We start from the raw sequence: 20,024 nt of genomic DNA on the forward strand, positions 1-20,024 counted from the left end.
ACCTCCTCTATTCTCCAGTCCGCTGGGTGGCGCTGATGAAGCTGTGCACGAATAATACCGAAGAAGAAGAAGAAGAAGGAGGAGGAGGAGGCGGAAGTGAAGAAGTGAGTTAGTGACTGTAATGAACTGGACCCACCGGACGGGACCGGACCGGTACTGCTGCTAGTAGCTCTCTGCGGACCACTACGCTCCTTGTTGTTGTTTTGTTTTCGCGTTGAACAATCTTTACTCTCGTGTCCAACATGTCTAAAACTACCATTTCCGACCGGTTTAGAAAAGTCGACGTAGATGAATACGATGAGAACAAGTTTGTGGACGAAGAAGACGGAGCAGAGAACCAGGGAGGTCCGGACGAAGCGGAAGTAGAAGCTCTGCTCAGACAATATCCTTTAACTTCTAATGAATACAATGTGTCTTTAAGATAACAGGGACCGGTGTCAGGGCTCAGGACACTCTGTGTTTCTGTTGCCCCGGACCGGTCCAACAGCTGAGGGCGTTGGCCCTGGATTCACCGACGTTACAGTTTTAAGGTGCTTCCCTGTTTCCGGGTGTCAGTCAAGGCCTATAGAAAGGAGGCGAGGACAGGCGTCATCAACACGTTATAGCTCCGGGGTACCGCACATGCGCAGTACAATCTGGTCTGCACTCACAGACATTGAGCCAATCAAAACCGCAGCTTCAGTGACACTGCGCATGCTTAAAACCCCCACATCCCAAGAGCAGTGAGCCAGCCTCCTTTCTATAGGCCTTGGTGTCAGTGCTACTGTAGGAGGGTGTGGTGTCTTTAATTCTTCAGTACAGTAATATTCTGGTTCTGATGAGCCCAGATAGGTCTCAGTTAGCTAACAGAGCAAGCCCAGCAGCGGTGCTTCAGTGTATGAAGTGTTTATGTAATAGAAGACATGTATCTGTGTGCTGCTCCTTGACTGTTGTTTTGCAAGGGGAACATGAATGATGCTCTCCACGCCGTGCTCAATAATCCTCCAATCAACAACAAGAACCACAGCGCCAAGGTACATTTATATTTCTGGTGATGATGGTAGAGAAAATGCCTCTCCACTCTGAGTCGTGACATCCTTCACCTTCAGTGATACATCCAGGGTCTGAAATTAACTTTCTTCACTATTCTATTTTTTTTTGTCTGCCACGCAGTCATTATATCTGCCACTTTTGAAATTTCTGGCTAAATGAAGGAATTGCATTTTAGATCTGATGTCATTCAATGTTCGATATATTTTGCATGAAAAACATTATATTATGCATGGTAAATTACAGTGTTCGAGTTACACCCGGGGGTTGGGAGGGTACTCTACACAGTACTGTACTTTGTTTTTGTATCTATAGTGGTGATTTGCATTAAAACACAATTCAAATGATTAGGAGATAAATGATTGCATTTTTATTTAAATATTTTTGCTTTGATTAAATGTCATAATTCTCTCTCTATTATCTATGTTATATTGCTGTGAAAACATCTTCAATCAACTGTATTTATTCAAGTTTCATGAGATTTACATTTGAACACATCATGATAACGTTAGAATGTACCTTCGCCCAATACTCATTTTTACTGAACAGAGACGCACCATAATGTAACTCAATGGAACCTCTGTTGACGTTAGTAACTCTGGTATTCAGCCAGTCAGGACTGTGCTGCCCACCGGCTGCTAACAGCTAACATTACTAACTCTCCTCCTGCTGATGTCAACACAGATTTGTTGTTCACAGTGAAGCATTATTAGGGAAAAATAGGGTGAACCCTCAGGTTTAATAGCACCACGCTTTTGAGTGCTTTTTTTTTTCTCTACGCCTTGTCTCCGATCCCAAACAAACTGAAACATGATACAGCGTGCGTATGCCGTTGCGTCATTGTGCATGCGTAACTGTCTGTAAGCATTAATACAGAGGAATCGATAGACACGGAGGCATGAGTATCGCGATATTACGTTTTGTGATACTGTATCACACTGTATCGATTTTTAATTACATGCAAAGATGAACTCAGTCAGTACTGTATTTAATTTGCAAAGAGATGCGCCCTCTCAGTGTATGTGTCCTCTCACAGTAGAGCCATGATGTTGGATGTTATGGGTACTGTGATAAATGCAAATCCCACTGTTCTGACTGCATAAAAAAGTACACTTTTTTTACTCAGATTGCATGCACATGGAAGTGTCTTCTTTATACTATGACAGTTTTCCTTAAATTAGGTTTAAAAAAATTGCAATAAATGGTCTTGCTTACAGTATTGTAATATATTGAGTCGTAACCCCTGTATCATGATACGTATCGTATCGCCAGATTTTTGCCAATACACAGCCCTACTGGTCGCAGTGGCTCACCTACTGATAGAAGGGTGTGGGGGGTCACATTGACAGTGATAAAAGAAGGACTTTGAGGGAAGTTATTGCAGGGAGTATATATGAGTTCATACTGTAATATAGGTCTATATATTTCGATAGTTTTGGGCTCCAGACCCACCCAGCAACCTTCCGGGTCTGAGAAGTGAAGCCAATGTGGAATTACCATAAACCTGCATTCTTTCTAATGGCCAGCAGAAATTATTGGATGTACAGGTATTAGGCGTTTAGAGCAAGTTTTTACACCTGTTCTCATTGTTCCTGTCAACAAAGAGAACGTCCAACTCAGTCTCACAGCAGTTCGTGAAACAGTCACGAAATTGAATCTATTTGATTTGTGTACATAGACACAAATTTCCCTTTTTTTTTCGTGACGCTCAGCACGACTTTCAACAGCTTATTTTTCAGGGGGGGGGGTCCTGTGTCCTGTTCACCACTCTCTACACTCCCTGCTTCACAATGAAGTGGATTAAATATAAATTGATTTTGTGCTATATTTAATTATTACATACATCATTTTGTGACTATTTCACAAATTGCTGTGCGACTGGACTGCAATGTCTCTTTCTGTTTTAGGAGCGAGTGGAGCAGCTTGTGGTCACTGTGCTGAGCAGTTTTAAGAGCAGTGACATAGAGAAGGCGGTGGGCTCGCTGGACAAAGCTGGAGTGGACCTGCTGATGAAATACATCTACAGAGGCTTCGAGAGCCCGTCTGACAACAGCAGCGCTGTGCTGCTGCAGTGGCACGAAAAGGTACGCAGTCACCGACCAGAACAAATGAAACTTATACAAGTTACAAATGAAACGCATGTTATAGATTAACAAAACGGCTTATTGTTCCAGTTGGGGAGGTGTCTGTGAAGTTGTACACATACTGTGCATTATTGGATGTTTTATGCGCTTTGAGCAGTTCTTACACCTCAAATGTGTTTTCATTAGGGCTGTCAATCAATGAAAATATTTAATGGTAAATTAATTGCGCATTTTTTATCTGTTCAAAATGTACCTTAAAGGGAGATTTGTCAAGTATTTCATACTCTTATCAACATGGGAGTGAGAAAATATGCTGCTTTACGCAAATGTATGTATATATTTATTATTGTAAATCAATTAACAACACAAAACAATGACAACTATTGTCCAGAAACCCTCACAGGTACTGCATTTAGCATAAAAAAAATATATGCTCAAATCATAACATGGCAAACTGCAGCCCAACAGGCAACAACAGCTGTCAGTGTGTCAGGGGTTAACCCTGAAGTTACCTCGCTAACCCCAAATCCTGCTTCCTAGTACAGGTCTCTGGTGCAGTATAATCCAAGTGTCATTCATCCAGTCGTATTTACCTTCACTAAAACCTGACTATTTACAACACTCGTTTTCCTCCGGTCTGTGAAATCTTGCAGATGCCATTAGGAGCACCGGAGGACACCAGAGGCACATGATTTTTTTTTTATCAGATAACCTGTCTCATGCACTACTGTCAGGATATAGTGACCATCTTATAAAAACAACTTTTTTTTTTTAACTCATGTTTGCTCCATTTCTACCCACTGCAGCTTTAATGGTCAGTGGTTGTTTTAGAACTTCATTTGGAAATAAAAAGATGTTTTGCTACACTACACCTGACACCAGCTTTTAATGTGTGTTTGTGTGTGTCCACAGGCTCTGGCAGTGGGAGGTGTGGGCTCTATAGTTAGAGTTCTGACTGCCAGGAAGACCGTGTGATCCTCCCAGAACCCACAGAGTCCATCTGTGAGCCGACGTTAGACAGTAATGTGGCCGAACACTACAACACCGGAGCTGACTGCAGCTTCCTGTGTTTGGACTCGATTCCCGTTTCTTTTTCTACTGAAGATGAGCGCCCTCCTCGTGCACTTCTTCCATCTGGTTTCTTTTTCTGCATTCACTATTTTCAGTCCCACCTCTGGAACCTGACGTGCTGTCAGTCAGTCAGGCAGGCAGGGAGGTGTGTATGTGTGTGTGTGTGTGTGTGTGTGTGTGTGTGAGAGAATACCTTTCTAACTGCCTCAGTGCTGCTCTGAAGCCTCTCCAGGCCGAGGAGTGGAACAGATAGTTCTCAGATGGAGCGCCACAGACCGGTCACCTGTCCACGGTGTTTCCCTGCCTTTTACCCAGTGCATGCTGGGATTGGACTTATTTTTTTTTTTTTCCTTATCATTCTAACTTTGTGAACATCTTTGTTTATTGACCATTTTTTTCTACTTCCACCACATCGTTGTGTGTAGCCTGGCTTTCAGGTTCTACCGTTTTTATATCTGAAAAAATAAGCAACAAAATAAAGAACTACAGCTGGATATGGACTGATTCCTTCAAAAAGTCAGGACTCTAATAATCTGCTTCTGTTCACTTAAGGCGATACATCTTCCTCATTTTCTTATGTCTATAATTTATTAGTGACCATAAGAAAACGTCTCGCCCAAGCTACCAGCTAGCTAATCAAGTCAAATGAATGAAATTAAATGGCAGCTATATTCATTATTGAGTAATTGTCATTTTCATCAAGCCAAAAAATCCCAGATGTTCTGGTTCCAGCCTCTCAGACATGTCACATGAAAGTGAATATTTTTGGATTTTTTTTTGGGCTCATCTTGGGCTTCCATCACTGGAATCATTGTTTTTCTGAATAAACAATGAATGGAGAAAATGAGTGGCTGATTAATCAGTAATGAACGTAGTTGCTTGTTGCAATCAATCAATCAAACTTTATTTATGTAACACCTTTCAAACAAGTCAAATGCAATTCAAAGTGCTGGACAGATGACTGACAAAAATGTTCAAAATGGATTTAGAGACTAATGCACACCAAAACAGCCAATATAAAAGTTCATTGAATAAGAAAGCACTAAGAGATGGGTATTTAAGATAATAAAAGATAAATAAAATACAAGGAAATAAAAACAATAAAAAATAAATAAATACAAATGATGAAACTACACAAAATAAACATTGTATTTAAATAATATTTTTTTAATAAAATAGAATAAAAGAGATAATAATGATCAACAATGCAATGTTGATTAAACAAAATAGAGTAAAATAAACACTATAATGATGATGATGATGATAAATAAAATAAGTATATCAAATAAAAACCATACAATTATAAAACTATAACCCACTACATAAAGCCAGACTAAATAGATGGGTTTTTTGTTTACGTTTAAAAATATCAATATTTTCAGCTCCTCTTTTGTTCTGCTTTGTGGAACAACTAAAAGAGAAGAACCGGAGTATCTGAGTTCATCCTGGTTCATAAACCAAAAGCATTTCTGCAAGGTAGTCTAGTGCAAGGCCATGTAGTGCCTTAGAAACTAATAAAATAATTTAAAAATCAATACGAAAACTAACAGGTAACCAGTGTAAAGACTTTAAAATAGGAAATTGCAGCCGTAGCCTGGTGGAACAACTACATATAACGATGCGTAGCTCCCTCTGGTGTCCTGGAATCAACCTGTCATATCATTCCTAGTTGCATTTAATGACTTGTGTGAATCCTAAACTGGCAAGCAAATTGAATAGACCTGTAGGATCTGTTGCTGTATCAAGTGATGACTAAAAAGAAGTAATGATCTTGCTCTTACTTGTTTATGCAATAATAATTCTGCATTAATGCCAACTAGTAAGTAACATAAATCCCCGATCGTGGTTCTGAATGGAGTTTGTCGACTCTTGAAATTCAAAAGTCTGAACCGTCAAACTGCCGGCACAGTCAGGAAAAAAACGTGTACGGCAGTGAGCCGACTGATGACATGTTGGCAGTCTACACTATCCTTTCTTCAGTTCTATACTGCGTGCTGCACGTGTCAGTGGGGAGGATTAAGACTTGTGCTTACTCTTCTGTTCCATAATAAGATCACTTCTGCTGTAGGTCACATTCAAATGAAGCGGCCACATTAATAACTTCATTCATATACTGTATATCTGCTTTATTTTCATGACAGGAGGAAAAACTGCCGACTGTAAGTCGGGATAAAAGACAGCTGGATATTAATACATAGACAGACAGTAGTGCTACCAATATCTGAGACCGGTTCTCAAAATGAAAACACTCCTCGTCCTTGTGTTTTAATGTGTTGTGTCCATGTGGAGGCACGCTTCATATTTGATGCTGAGAGCTCAGTGCTGTAGTTTAGTCCACTCGAGGGCTGTCAATCGATCAAAATATTTAATTGCGATTAATCACGATTGTCCATAGTTATTGAGATTTGTCAAGTATTTAATCCTCTTATCAACATGGGAGTGGGCAAATATTCTGCTTTATGCAAATGTATGTATATTTATTATTGGAAATCAATTAACAACACAAAACAATGACAGATATTGTCCAGAAACCCTCACAGGTACTGCATTTAGCATAAAATATGCATATAAATATCGCAAGTTGCATTGAAGAGATTACTGGCGTTAAAAATGAATTTGCGTTAGTGCGTTTACAGCCCTAACACTGTTTTTCCACTGGTTTAGTTTATTATAATAACCCTGCTTCAGACAAGAGTTCATTTAATCCACTTTTACTCGTTTGTTCTTCATCCAACATAACAGTTCCTCTCCTCGTTGTATTATGAGTTCAATACGGGGAGGTTAGAAGAGTGACACGAAGGAAATCTACATTTGAATCATTTTACATGAATAGATGATAAGAGAGTCTATGATCCCACCTGAGGAGATGCTGTAAAGTGTTTTTGGTGATTTATAAAAACCAGACAATGAGAACAGAAGCAACAACACTCGGTGTTCCATGTTGAACACACAGATTCAGGTTTATTGTCCAAACAGAAAGATGCAGTATACAGGTCCCCCACACACACAGACACACACACACACACAGCCAGGTACCAGATGAGATGGGGTGAAGCTCTTTCTGACCTTCGACACATGCCTCAGGCCACTTTAGTTTGTGGAACTTGCTCTTTCCTAAAGCTGGAAATCTGATGCAATCCTTCAACGCGTGCGGTCGGCTACACTTGCATCGATAAGCTTTTAACTGAGTTGGCACATTAACAAGTAGAACAGGAGCTTTTGATCCAAATAAGAATCGGACAAAATAATCAGAACTCTGCCTGCCGATGAAGACCGTGAGATGCGGTAGAAAGCTCCACAAAAAGCTAACAAGGACCAAGATGAATGTGGAGCAGTAGTAGTCACGGTAGTTTCTAGGTTTGGGGAAACTGTAGTACAGTCTCACAAATATTGACTGATCCGTCCTGAATGGAACTGAATACAGTGATATATTTATCCAGGAATGTGACGATACTGTGCTCTGATTATGTAGTCTTCATTTAATCCATCAGCTGACGCTGCAGGTGTTAGGACTCCTGAATCAAATAAATGAGTTACGTTGCAACCGCCCCGCCGAATATCAAACGTGTGACATCAATGACGAGAGAGGGAAAACGTTCCGGCCTTTCATGGAACAATGAATGCTGCTTCTGACCTAAAAAACATTGGATTTTTGTAATGAGCCCTGGGTGTCCATGAGTCAGACATTAGTGTATGGACATGATATGGGCCGTTAAAGATTAATTTCAACATTAGTGTATGTGCCTCCTAGTGGCCGTTAGCATGAGCGTTAGCGCCCACGGACCACAAATGACATTTCACTGGCATCCTCCTTGCAATACTGCACATCAACGTAAGGGGCTTCATACATGCAAACTTGACATTTCTCTGCTATGGCGACACACACACATATCGGTGCATCATCTTACCCACAAACAGAAAGGCCGGTTTAAAAGAGCAGTTTGAAACTCATGTATGTGTTAGTGTAACGGTTGTGGTTTATCCTGTCCAAGATGAGATGCAGAGTGTAGTACAATTATGTCTGGCTTCACATCCACTCACTCTTGCTCTCTTATAAAGTGTCACTAATTCCCCGGGGCTTCTATTCTGGTGGAACTTTCAGCCCCCTCAGTTAGTTAGCTACATGGAGACTGGAACACATTATTAAAATATTTAACCAAACCCTGCCAAAAACAAAGGGTATAGCCTGGTGTATTCTGTGATGTAACATCTGAGCTGTAGATGAAGACCTTGTGGAGGTTTGTGGAGATAGTGAATACTTCAACGGTCCGTCTATGGTGCTGCAAAAAATACCCTCCCACCCCACCCCGCCTCCAATCAAACACACTCATTCCTCTCCATGTTACAAAAAGACATTTATAAAAGAACAAGCCACAGATATAGACACTTTTGTTTCTACAGGCAACAGATCAAGACAACAGCTACGAGCTTCTCCGTCACAATTCACTTCCTCCCCCACTGGAGTCTGAGCCCACTTATTCTGCCCTACACATATTCTAAATACGGACAAAAGGAAGAGCAGCCTGCTGATGGTGCAGCTGGATTGTTAACACGCGTTCACACACGTGGTGGTCAAAGACTGGCCAGAGCTCCATTCAGTCGGTGCTCTCCCTTGTTCCCCAGTATAGTGATTCAGTTCCTGACAAAAAGATTAGCCATTCAAACCTTCACCGTTCTCTAGTTTTATTTGAAAGACATGTGTAAAAAAAAAAAAGAAGAAAAAAAAAGGTTTAGAGAACACTTACAACATTGTCGGAAAAAAACAAAACGCCTGAGGCAATCTTTGTAGCTTCATATCATTATATAGATGCAACTGGATGTGCTAGCACTGCCCACTGCTGGTCAAAACTGTCATGTTCCTCAGTGTGAACGCACATGGTAGAATTCAACATATGGTCTAACAGGTGCTTTCTCAAAGGCCCCTCTACACTAAGCCACATGGCTCTAGGACTATCTGTGTCTGACTGTCCCATATCAGTTTAGAGGATCGGCTACGGAAGCAAAGAAAAGGCCGTAACCATTTGAATTTCATAAGCAGTTATGAAATGTAAACATTTTACTTGAATAACACATGAATATTTTACTTTGAAAAACTTCCGTCTGAATTTCCCTCTTGAAAATGTCGCAAGTAGCTCATTTCACAATTTCAGACAGAAAAATGTCCCAATATTCAAAAACAAATATATGTAAGATTCAGATCCAAAAGTTCCAGTAAAATAGTGAACATCCAAGTTGCTTATATAGGATTTGAGAAATTCACAATGACATTTTTTGAAACTTCAAACTAGAGTTGGTCATCTTCAAAAAACATTTGTTGGAGTCTTCCACCAGCTGCTGCCGACAGCTGTGAGCACTAACAGCAGCCATGCTGGTGTTTACGTTCATTATGATCATTTCAGGGGAGTGGCTCTGAAGGGACTGACTGTCAGTTGTTTCTCTCTAGATTTAGGGCTGGGTTCTTAGGTTGGATCATTTTTTTTTTTTTAAATCTAGTATACTCTTGCTAGTTTCCCAACATTACCGACCCTAGCTTTAAACATTCGGGCTATAAAGAATAATCAATGGGGCCTGGATCGGTCTGATCGATTTCATTCATCTCAGAAAGAAGCAACCCCCAGACTCTCGAAACTATTTTTTTAAATCACAAAACCTGAAATGACTTGAACATTTCAAAGAGGGGAATCCAACACACATACATGCAGATAGATAGATGGCTCTCAGAGTAAAATATTTCTGTTACAAATTCAATTTCAACATGAAGTGTTCAGTAGTGATTCCGTCTCATAATAATTAGGTCTTCAGTGAACTCTGAAATTTATTACGTTTTCTGAGCTCCAGTCCAATTTTGACAATATGGTCCTTAATTTCAGATGCTGTAAGAATGTTGACACGGGTGGTCTTGGTCTCCATTGGTGGAGGTGTCTCACAGTGACATCACTCTTTTATCTGGAACAGACCAAATCCCCTAGTATAAAGGGGCCTTTGCTGAAGACAAATACAGTATAATACAATGTTTCTATTTGGGAAACTAAACATCGCTGATTCAGACTGTGAACGGACTGTGGTTTTAAGAGTTGGGAGAGAATCTACAAATACTGTTAACAGGACTGTGGTTTTAAGAGTTGGGAGAGAATCTACAAATACTGTTAACAGCCCGATACCATGTACTGTACCTACTGGCTGCTGTACTGATCTGCTACCTTCTACTGAGAGAAAGATAGAAAGAGACACAGAGAAAAGATACAGAGAATATAAAACAGGGGTTTTCTTTTTACAAGAGTCCTTTTAGAGGGTTTCACCAACCCCTCTCATCTCCTTCAGACACACATATTCCTCTCCTCCTCTTTCTGTGTGTGCAAGTGTAGTCAAGTCCATTATGTTTACTTCCTACTGGTGAGTGTGTGTGTGAGTGTGTGTGTGTGTGTGTGTGTGTGAGTGTGTGAGTGTGTGAGTGTGTGTGTGTGTGTGTGTGTGTGTGTGTATGTGTGTGCGTGTGTGTGTGTTTTATGTGTGTCTACTTGTGTTCTTTAGTGGGAGCAAAGTAGAGCTCCATGGGTTTGTTCACCTTCCAGTACTTTTCGCTGACCAGCTCAAGGGAGAAGGAACCATTGAGAACCTGTGGACAGAGTTTTAACAGTTGAAACATCCATAAGGGTTCCCACTCCGACCCTGAAGACCTTTTAAAGAGCCTCTATCAATCAAACATTCTTCTGCAACCTACTACAGTATTTCTTAGTTGGAATACTTTCCTGATATTCCCCAACTTCCTTTGAAAAGTTCAAGATTCTAAAGAGCAACATTACACCCTGTTTTAGTTTGAACATGCCTCTTTTACATATCGTCGCTGCCTGGCGGAAACCATGTATCTCTATAAATCAATGCCGTTGGTCCCCCTTTACATCTGGTTACGTCTGTGGGTTTTACAAATATTTAACCAATGAAAAGTTCTCGTAACTCCATCAGATCCTCAAACTGCCGGCTAGGGATGTCACAAGAACCGATAGTTCAGTACCAAGTCGATGCCAAAATTCTAAAAACGTGACGGTACTCGTTTTCTACAGTACCAAAGGTATCGTACGATGCCTGCAGAGTCCGAAATTAACACCCGCCAAGCGCCAAATGCGGCTGCTTCTGTCCTCTGCTCTGTGTCGGAGTTTGACACACACAACAGCGCCATGCAGCAGCGAGATCCAGAGATGCAGAGATCCTTTATGTTCAAGAAGAGGATTCACTCGTGGGGGTAAAAAACTGAACCGAACTGAACAAACGGAATTTCTATCTTTTGTTGCTTATTGATAAATCTCTGAAAAGTGGCGTTTTTTTTTGTTGTTTTTTTTTACTTTGGACTCTTTATTTCCGGTGAATGTTACTGGGACTTGCATTTGATTATCTTACACTTAACTCCCCAGATCCACTTTGTTTGAACCAATCCAACAACATCCAATCAAGTTTCAGGAGAAAACCATGAAGAACTAACGTTACGTTACTGATCACCAGATGGATCCAGTTTCTCTGCTGTTAAAATCACGTTACATTTGACGAAGAGCGCATATGGCCTGTTTAGGACTCGAGACCTGAGTTGAGACTTGAGTCACAGACTTGAGACTTACTTTTGACTTGCTAAACAATGACTTGGTCCCACCTCTGGTAGCCTATAGCCAGTGAAATATCACCATGTCAGTGAATTTAAACTACTGCTTGCAATCTGAGGATATATATAGACACCGTGGTATCGAATTTGGTATCGAGAATTGTGGAAATTCACTGGTATTGGTATCGACTACTAGATTTCTGGTATCGTGACATCCCTACTGTCGGCAAAACCTCATAGCTCCACCCTGCCTCCTTCTTGAATGAAGTGCTGCACACAGCAGGGCTGAAGGTAAACAGTGACGAGGCCATTTCACCTGACTTCGTCTGAGGCAGTGTTTTACCGCCGTTTCATAATGAACCAAAACAATTTTACACTTTTCAACAGCAGTCTGCCTGGAGGATTCAACTTGGCAGGTCAGGGATGGCTGCTCGGTGCGGGAGGACCCCCCCCCCAGTGCTGGCTGACCCTTGTCGGACATTTCCTCTGTGGCAATGCGCCTCTGTGACCGCGGGCTCTAGGTCAGCTTGGAAAGGCCCTGGGTTATGGTGGCTCACGGCTCTGGCGGTGAGCTTTGCAGCACTCCTCGCCTGGACCTCTCCGCTCAGTTCAAATTAAGCAGTTCATCACAATTAGCTCTGACGCTAACATTGTGGTTATAGATGAAGTGTTAGCTGAGGAGAGCTAACGAATTAGCAATGTATAACTCCATTTGAGCTTGATTTTGGTAAATATCAATAATATAATGAGGCAAGTATCCGACCTGTATATAAAGACACAATACCAACTTTGATGATGCAGTGTTCAATTATCTTAAAAATACTATTTGTTTTTTTTAATTCCTGAAAAGTAATGGTTTTGGACATACGAGGTTTCCACCCGACAGCCACGATATTGAAATAATTTCAAACCTAGAGCGTTTTAGTTGGAGGTAGGGAGGATGTAGATTTGCAAGAGTTCAGTTCAGTGATATAGAGCATGGAGGTATGAATGACTCATTTTCTCAGGAAAAAGGTGAAAGACTGCAGGAATGGTGCATTTGTGTGGAAAAATTATGCCACCAAGGGTAGTCTTTGGTGTACAGATGATGACGGCCTGTGCGTGTGTGTATACTCACAGTGAACTGGTTTGCAGCAGTAGGGATGTAGATGGTGTACTGTTTCTCTGAAGCTGCCTCTACATTAACAGGACTGGCCTCTGCGTTTCTTCTCAACTCCTCCAGAGCCAGTCTGACGGCCAGGTATTTAGACAGGTGATCCACTGTCGCGTTGCCGGACGTCTTAATGTAGCGAGGGACAAACTCCACGCTGCAGACACACACGTCCATTCAAACGGGCGTAAATGATGAGTACATAGTAACCTCGTAGGATATGGATGTGGTTAGGTGTTCAAGACTGATGTCGTTAATCCTACATGGACTCTAATGCTGTTTTAAGCTGCTTTGTTTTGAAATGATGTTGCAGGAAGGGTTCCTACTTAGCTCACCAAACACAACAACGTACAGTTACAAAACAACGGCTGTAGAGCGGTTCTGTGCACTTTTGTCAAAACAAACATTCCTACATTAACGTTAAAATGTAGCTACTATATTTCCTCTATCACATTTAGACAAAATAGCAGTTCAAGTTTTTGCTGTTATGTGTTAACATTAAGTTTAGGGTATGTATTGTACAACTGTTTAGCCACTGCATTATTCTTTATATTTGCCATTTAAAATTGTACAGTTATGGTACACCAGTATCAAATTGGTATTGGAAAATTTAATTCTACTCCTGTATTTTATTTGAGAGACCAGTGTGAGCCTTCATTGGAGATGTGTGTGTGTGTGTGTGTGTGTGTGTGTGTGTGTGTGTGTGTGTGTGTGTGTGTGTGTGTGTGTGTGTGTGTGTGTGTGCGCGTGAGACGCTACCTGTTGTGACCGTCATCCTTCTCCATCAGGGTGGGATGTGGCCTGAACACCAGTTCTATTTCGCTGGCTCCACCATCGATCACAGAGTCCCCACCCCCGTTCTCAGCAGCGTTATCCATGTCCAAACCGCTGTCGTCACTCGTCTTGGTGCGCTTAATGCTCGGACCTGCCTCCTGGGGGGGGGGGAATGTTCAGAAACACAGCAGGAAGGACACAGGTCTCATCCCTATTTCACCGTATGCTTATATTAACGTGTTCTAACCTATCATTCACATTGTGCGTTTCATTACACCCAGCGTCACTAAATATTTTAATTTTTTAATTAAAAGTTTACATGCAAAGATGAACTCAGTCAATACTTTAGTTAATTTGCAAAAAGATGTGCCCTCTCAGTGTATGTGCCCTCTCACAGTAGAGCTATGATGTTGGATGTTACAGGGACTGGGATAAATGCAGATGCAGATCCCACTGTTCTGATTGCTTAAAAAAAGTTAACTTCTTTTACTCAGATTTTATGCATATGGTGCTGTGTTCTTTATACTGAGTTTTCCTAAAATTAGATTTTTTTTTAAAAATCGCAATATATTGAATCGTAACCCCTGTATCATGATACGTATCGTATCGCCAGATTCTTGCCAATACACAGCCCTACTCCCAGCAGTGTTTCTAAAAGTTAACACTTCCTTAGCTTGTTACCTGCGCTTTAATGTCAAAGTTAGTAACTGGGACACAAAATGCAACCATATTGTCCCATTTCATATAATGTGAGAAACATCATACAGTACATTAGCAACATACCTGGTTACTGTGGACAGAAGCATTGCTACAGTGGGAGGAGTCTCCGTTGTCCTCAGCTCCGCTACCATTCTCCACTGTGTGTCTCTTACCACGCTGCAGTCTAACAGAAACAAGTGCAAATTCTATTTCTTACAGTAGGCAGTTTTAAGGGTGTATTTGCATTATTTGTGTGTGTGTTGAGATTAGCATTTACCTGGTCATGGCCTGTATCTTTAGCCCCTCCTCTATGCTGTGGGACAGGGCTTGCTGGTTGTTGTGTTTGCTAATGCGAGCCAACACTCTCTCTTGGTGGGCTTCGTACTCGTCGCGGCTGGGATAAATCTTGCCTGAAATGGGATAAATTTATATAAAATTAATACTAGCAAATCAATTTTAGGATTCTTCAATACTAGAATATTTTTACACAAGTATTTTGACTCACAATTTTCACTTCATCCAGATTTTTATCGTAGTGATTAACCTATTAATAATCTGACGGCCCCTATTCAGAAATCTCCATATGTCAAAAGTTTTTGATCCCAAATCACAGCATGGCTTTTTCTTTGGTGTTCCTCAAGGTCTTGGTGTCTTAATGTGGAATTTTGGAGAGATTTTTGATTATTTTTATCGATTCTCGAGTGGTAAATTTTTTTAAAAATTTAGCACCAAATCTGTGTAACAAATGGTATCAACCCCAAAATTGCTGCAACAACGTATGTGACATAATAGAGCATGGGAATGACCACCATATACTTCTATCATAACACACTTTTACAATTTATCTAAAATAATCAATTCATTAATTATTTTGTATTTCTGATTAATGACTAGAACAACTTGACACACAGTGCTGAGCTGCATCTCAAATTAATATTCAGGTTCCCAACTTTCAGATGATGTACACCACTTCTATGTGACATCTACTGTTGACCTGCTATCTCCTCCTGAACATCCCCCACCCATACCCCTTTTAAAAAAAGGGGGGGCAGAATGGTACAAAGTTAAACCTTCTTGTGGTTACTTACTAATTAGAGCATCAAAATTAGGGTCTGGACGCAGCGACCTCTTGGACACCAGCTTCTTACGACAGGTGGGACACTCTTTATTACTGCAAGACAGGGAGGACACACAGACATTTTGAAACATTCATTGATAACCTAAACTAAAACAATAGTGCAAATGCAACGATGTGAACTACTATTATCAATGCAACACATTTCAAAAGCTTTTGAATTTCTGTCGAAGTGTTTAAAAATCAAACAATGCAGTTACGGTGAGCCTCTGAAGAACTAGTCAAACCTGAATATGCACAGGTGCTTCAGGCTTCATGTGGGTACTTTAGAGCAAGATGATACATAACTGATCTACATGAACCTTTTCTTTGGCATTCCCTCAGCACCCTTTTAGAGAGTTTTATGGTTAAAAGCACATTAGAAAAAATGTCCCTGCTTACAGGAATAAGAGAGTCGCTGACTATCGAGTCTGAGCTCATGGGTTTTGTTGATGACATACAGTGTAATAACATGTTATTTGCCACGACTAGCTAGCTACTTCTGAGCAAATATGTGCAAAGGTGAGTAGACCTGAATACATTACCCAAAGAATAGTTCCACATTTTCTTTTCAATACTCACATGCCCATATGTACATCGAAAGAGTTACTGGTTGCTGTTCTTACTATCCATATTGGCTGTAATTTAATATGTACATCATAGGGTATAAAATCCACAGTCCTCGTTCTGTGTAAAAATAACACCCAGTGTTCAGCTAAAGCTAACAATTTGCACAGAAATAGGATGGTGGATTTTATCGCCCATCATTTACTTTGATATTGCTTTAACAAGGGATCTCTTTGTGGCTACAATGGACAGGAGGAACAATTAAGAGCGCTTTCAATATATGTTTGGGCATGTGAGTATTGTTTTAAGACATACATGAAAAAATGTGAACCCCTGCTTTAAACAACAATGCTCTCTTTTTGTACATACTGTATGCTCCAATATATCCCCATCAACTTTAGACTTTGAGTGACATTAGCTTCCACCACTAGTGATCTAATAAAATGGTGACCAGATAGAGATAATGTCTGATACTGTCCTTTCCCTCAGATTCACCACTACTTATTCTCTACAGCTCTGACTGAGTAAGCGGGTGTTCCCACCCTGGGGCGAGATCGTGAGGAAACCTGAATGCCACTACAGGGACAGAGAGGGCTCTCCTGGTTTCTACTGCATGGTAAAAACGTACCCAGATCTTAAAGCTGTGATGATACAATCAGCGCAGAAGCGGTGCAGACATTCTTTGGTTGTCATTGTATTCTTCAACATGTCCAGGCAGATAGGACACATAAGTTCGCTGTGCAAGGACCTGGGCGACACTGCTATTTCCAGTCCATCTGTTATAGCCTCCTGTGCCAGTACGAAACAGATCGAGATGAAGGTTAGTACACACAAAGATACATCTATCTGTGGAGTCGTACAAGGCCGATACAGCTCTGTTGATGTTTTTAGGTGAAGTCCTGAAGACCTTATAACCACAGCAACTGTAGTGTCATTATTTTAGATATTGCACACCTCAGTGTTCTATTTTCAGAACCTTTAGATCACTGTGTTACAGGGATAAATATAATAAATAACTGATATGAATTGACTATGTGCTTTAGGTATGTCTGCCAGAAACAAATGTCAACATGGTGTGGGATTGATAAAAAGCTGTTTAAAAAACCAACTAAAGCAAAATGACACTTATGTAAATGAAATGATATCCTATGAATTGTTACCTGTGGAGTTCTCTGGAGCTCATACAGACTCAGCTCCCAGGTCTTACTGAGGGGTTGAACCCCGTTGGTCTGAACTGTCTGAGTCATCACTGCAACACTGAAACACACAAAAACAAAATTACATTTTCTTGGAAGGATGTAGGATATAATGATTACCTTTGGTGTTGATTACAAGAGATACGAGTAAGTTTGACAAGTGGGGATTTTTGGTTGTCAATATAAAAACTTCAAGCCAAGCTTCCCTGTCTTCCTTACCAGCCACCTGCTGATCAAAGTGAAGGGGGTTAGCTCTGAAGTTAGCAACAACTGCGGCTCAGGCACACTTAAGGTGGGCTGAAGTGGAAATGAAACGTTCAACCAAGTTAAGCTGGTTTACTAAATGGATTTCCATTCTAATGAACTATTATATAACAAACATGACCAATGTCAGCATTTAAAAGAAAAGAAAAGCTATGTTTCATCTTTGGTGGCAAGAGCGCCGCCATGTTGCAGTACTCCAGCCTGTGACGTCACCAGGTTGGTTGGCTTTGCTGAGTTACACAGATACAACAGTAGAGACCGTGAAAGACGGAGGCTGTTTTCGAAACCGCATACTGCATACTACTGAGGAGCGCAGTATGCAGTATACAGTACATACTGTATACTGCGTTCCTCAGTAGTATGCAGTATGTGACAGTTAAAGTGATGTATTTAGCAGTATGCTAGACGAGGCTTAAGCCTTCAAACCAGCTCTTAAAGCACAGGACAAAAAAACTAACTTGTACCACTATTACAATATTATCAAAAAATACAACTTTGATTTTTTTGTTTATGTTGTGCTTGTTTACTTTATAAGATACTGCAGGTTTAAACTATTTATTCTGACAGCTCATAAAGAAGTCCCACAAACAGGATCATCAACGAGGAGAGACGGGAAATATAAAACATTCATCCACAACGTTTACTTTACTCAAACTGCTTTTTCAGTTACAGCAAAAGGACTGATTTCCCTCCAGATATTAGAGAAATGTTAAAAAAGTGTCATGTTGTCTCATCAGGAACCTCTCTGCCCCATCAGAAGCTGCTCTTTCCCTCTCCTCTTCTCTCTCCTCTTCTCTCTCCTCTCCTCTTCTCTCTCCTCTTCCTCTCCTCTCATCTTCCCTCGCCACTCTGCTGCTCTGCAGCCGCTCTGTGAGCGTCACTGGCCGGCTCTCCAGCGAGCTACGCCCGCGGGTGATTGTGGAGCTTTTTAACTCGAAAAAAGGCAAATAAACACAGGTTCCTGTTAATTTATAATGGACATCTGTGTTGTGATATTTAAACAAACTATCCGTCAACAAGGAAATCAAAGCCTCTCGTCTACAGACCGGTCTCTAGAGAGCTCCAGCAGCTCATAGCGGTCTCTGAGCGTGACTACCCGGCTTGCTGGCAGCGACCCGGGCAGGCGCTCGCTGGCTGTCACGGTATTCTGTGGAGCTTCTAAACTCCGACAACGGTGGAACAAATGTTCGATTCGCCATCTAACTTCGTAAAACTGCCGATATTAATAATCTACACAGTTGATTTCTCGCCTCAAAAACTTTCAGAAGTGAATTTAGTGTTGAAATGGCTACAGAAAACGTAAAAAAAGAGTAGCTTTTGGCTGCTGTTTTTATACCCGTAGCCTGTGCTGTTCTGCCGCTTTGCATTGTGGGATACAGTAGGTGAGATAGGCTGTTTTCGAAACCGCATACTATACTAGTAGTACGTACTGATTTGGCCAAAATGTAGTATGTAGTATGCAGTATGCGAACAAAAGCAAAATCTCCAGTATGCCAGAAATACCCGGATGACGTACTGATTTGGAAAAATTCTCCAGTATGCATCGGACCAGTCTACCTCGCCTACTGTATCCCACAATGCAAAGCGCCGTTCTTTATCATGACTGTTCATTGCTTCTCTTATCCATGTCTTGTTTTGTAATACATTTAAATTCACAATTTAAGCCTTGCATAAAATATGTATTCTATTGCAATTGACATTCTTTCATTTTGTTTATTAATTGTGAAGAACAAATTACATTACCAGAGGAAAAAATTAAGACACTAAGTTGTGAATTTAACAGAAAGATCTCTAAGTTAAATCTTTGCAATTAAGTATTTCTTAAATTAACAATTTCTTGACAATTCAAAGAACTGTTTTTGCCTCTTTGTCCATGACACCTGAGACCTTTGGGTGGTGCATAGCTTGAATTCATGACCAAAATATCTTCAAAGTCAACCAGGGGTAATGTTACCCCACAATGGGTATTGGGCATGATGGGCTATATGTTACATATGTCACATAGCCTTTAGAAAAGGCAGATAGATAAGCCAAGAAAATACAATTTAAAAGGCAAACTGATATATATTTCCACTAAAGCTAAAAAACAACAACAACAACTGAGATATGAACCTTGTGACGCCTTGACCACAACGTGCACATTCTCTGCAACTTTACCGCAATCAGTAATTAACGTCAATAAAAAAAACCAAATGTGTTATAACTACTGACTCTCACTAGATATACATGTTCTCTACGGTTGTAAATAGTAGTTGATAGTTTTGCAAGCAAGAACACAACACGGAGTAGCTATATATTGGCAATCGATTCAGTCCATCTTAATGGTACTAGCTCAGGGATCAGCAACCTGCGGCTCCGGAGCCACATGCAGCTCTGTAGCCCCTCTCCAGTGGCTCCCTGTGGATTTTTAAAAATGGAAATGAATAACTATTTTTTGTTTACATTTTCATTTTTATTTATCATTGTTGTAGGTCTAATGTACGAC

The 20,024-nt window shown here is 40.7% G+C and overlaps 2 protein-coding genes across 5 annotated transcripts in view; one reads left to right on the forward strand and one right to left on the reverse strand.

The window, feature by feature from the left end:
- The window catches only part of LOC141777778 (E3 ubiquitin-protein ligase RING2), a 157,051-nt gene that overhangs the window by 135,602 nt on the left and 1,425 nt on the right, over nt 1-20,024 (reverse strand). Inside the window, exons 2-10 of one of the 4 annotated variants that reach the window (XR_012595968.1) lie at nt 17,239-17,336; nt 16,708-16,873; nt 15,487-15,569; nt 14,676-14,808; nt 14,483-14,582; nt 13,685-13,857; nt 12,893-13,082; nt 10,281-10,800; nt 8,851-10,232 (exon numbers count right to left, since the gene is read on the reverse strand). Coding sequence is in view for 2 of the 4 variants with exons in the window: in XM_074652333.1 (XP_074508434.1) it covers nt 10,699-10,800; nt 12,893-13,082; nt 13,685-13,857; nt 14,483-14,582; nt 14,676-14,808; nt 15,487-15,569; nt 16,708-16,873; nt 17,239-17,326 (1,035 nt within the window). In the remaining 2 variants the exon portion in view is untranslated. Of the gene's footprint in view, nt 1-8,850; nt 10,801-12,892; nt 13,083-13,684; nt 13,858-14,482; nt 14,583-14,675; nt 14,809-15,486; nt 15,570-16,707; nt 16,874-17,238; nt 17,337-20,024 lie in introns of those variants that run through there. The other 3 variants (XR_012595969.1, XM_074652333.1, XM_074652334.1) reach the window with 3 other exon arrangements.
- On the forward strand, nt 80-5,028 carry LOC141777780 (actin-related protein 2/3 complex subunit 5-like). Its single transcript, XM_074652336.1, has 4 exons — nt 80-381; nt 940-1,013; nt 2,937-3,113; nt 4,026-5,028. The coding sequence occupies exons 1-4, from the start codon at nt 243-245 to the stop codon at nt 4,086-4,088; spliced, it is 453 nt and encodes a 150-aa protein (XP_074508437.1). The 5' UTR covers nt 80-242; the 3' UTR covers nt 4,089-5,028.

This window comes from Sebastes fasciatus, chromosome 11, assembly GCF_043250625.1.
Source record: "Sebastes fasciatus isolate fSebFas1 chromosome 11, fSebFas1.pri, whole genome shotgun sequence".
Classification (NCBI taxonomy): domain Eukaryota; kingdom Metazoa; phylum Chordata; class Actinopteri; order Perciformes; family Sebastidae; genus Sebastes; species Sebastes fasciatus.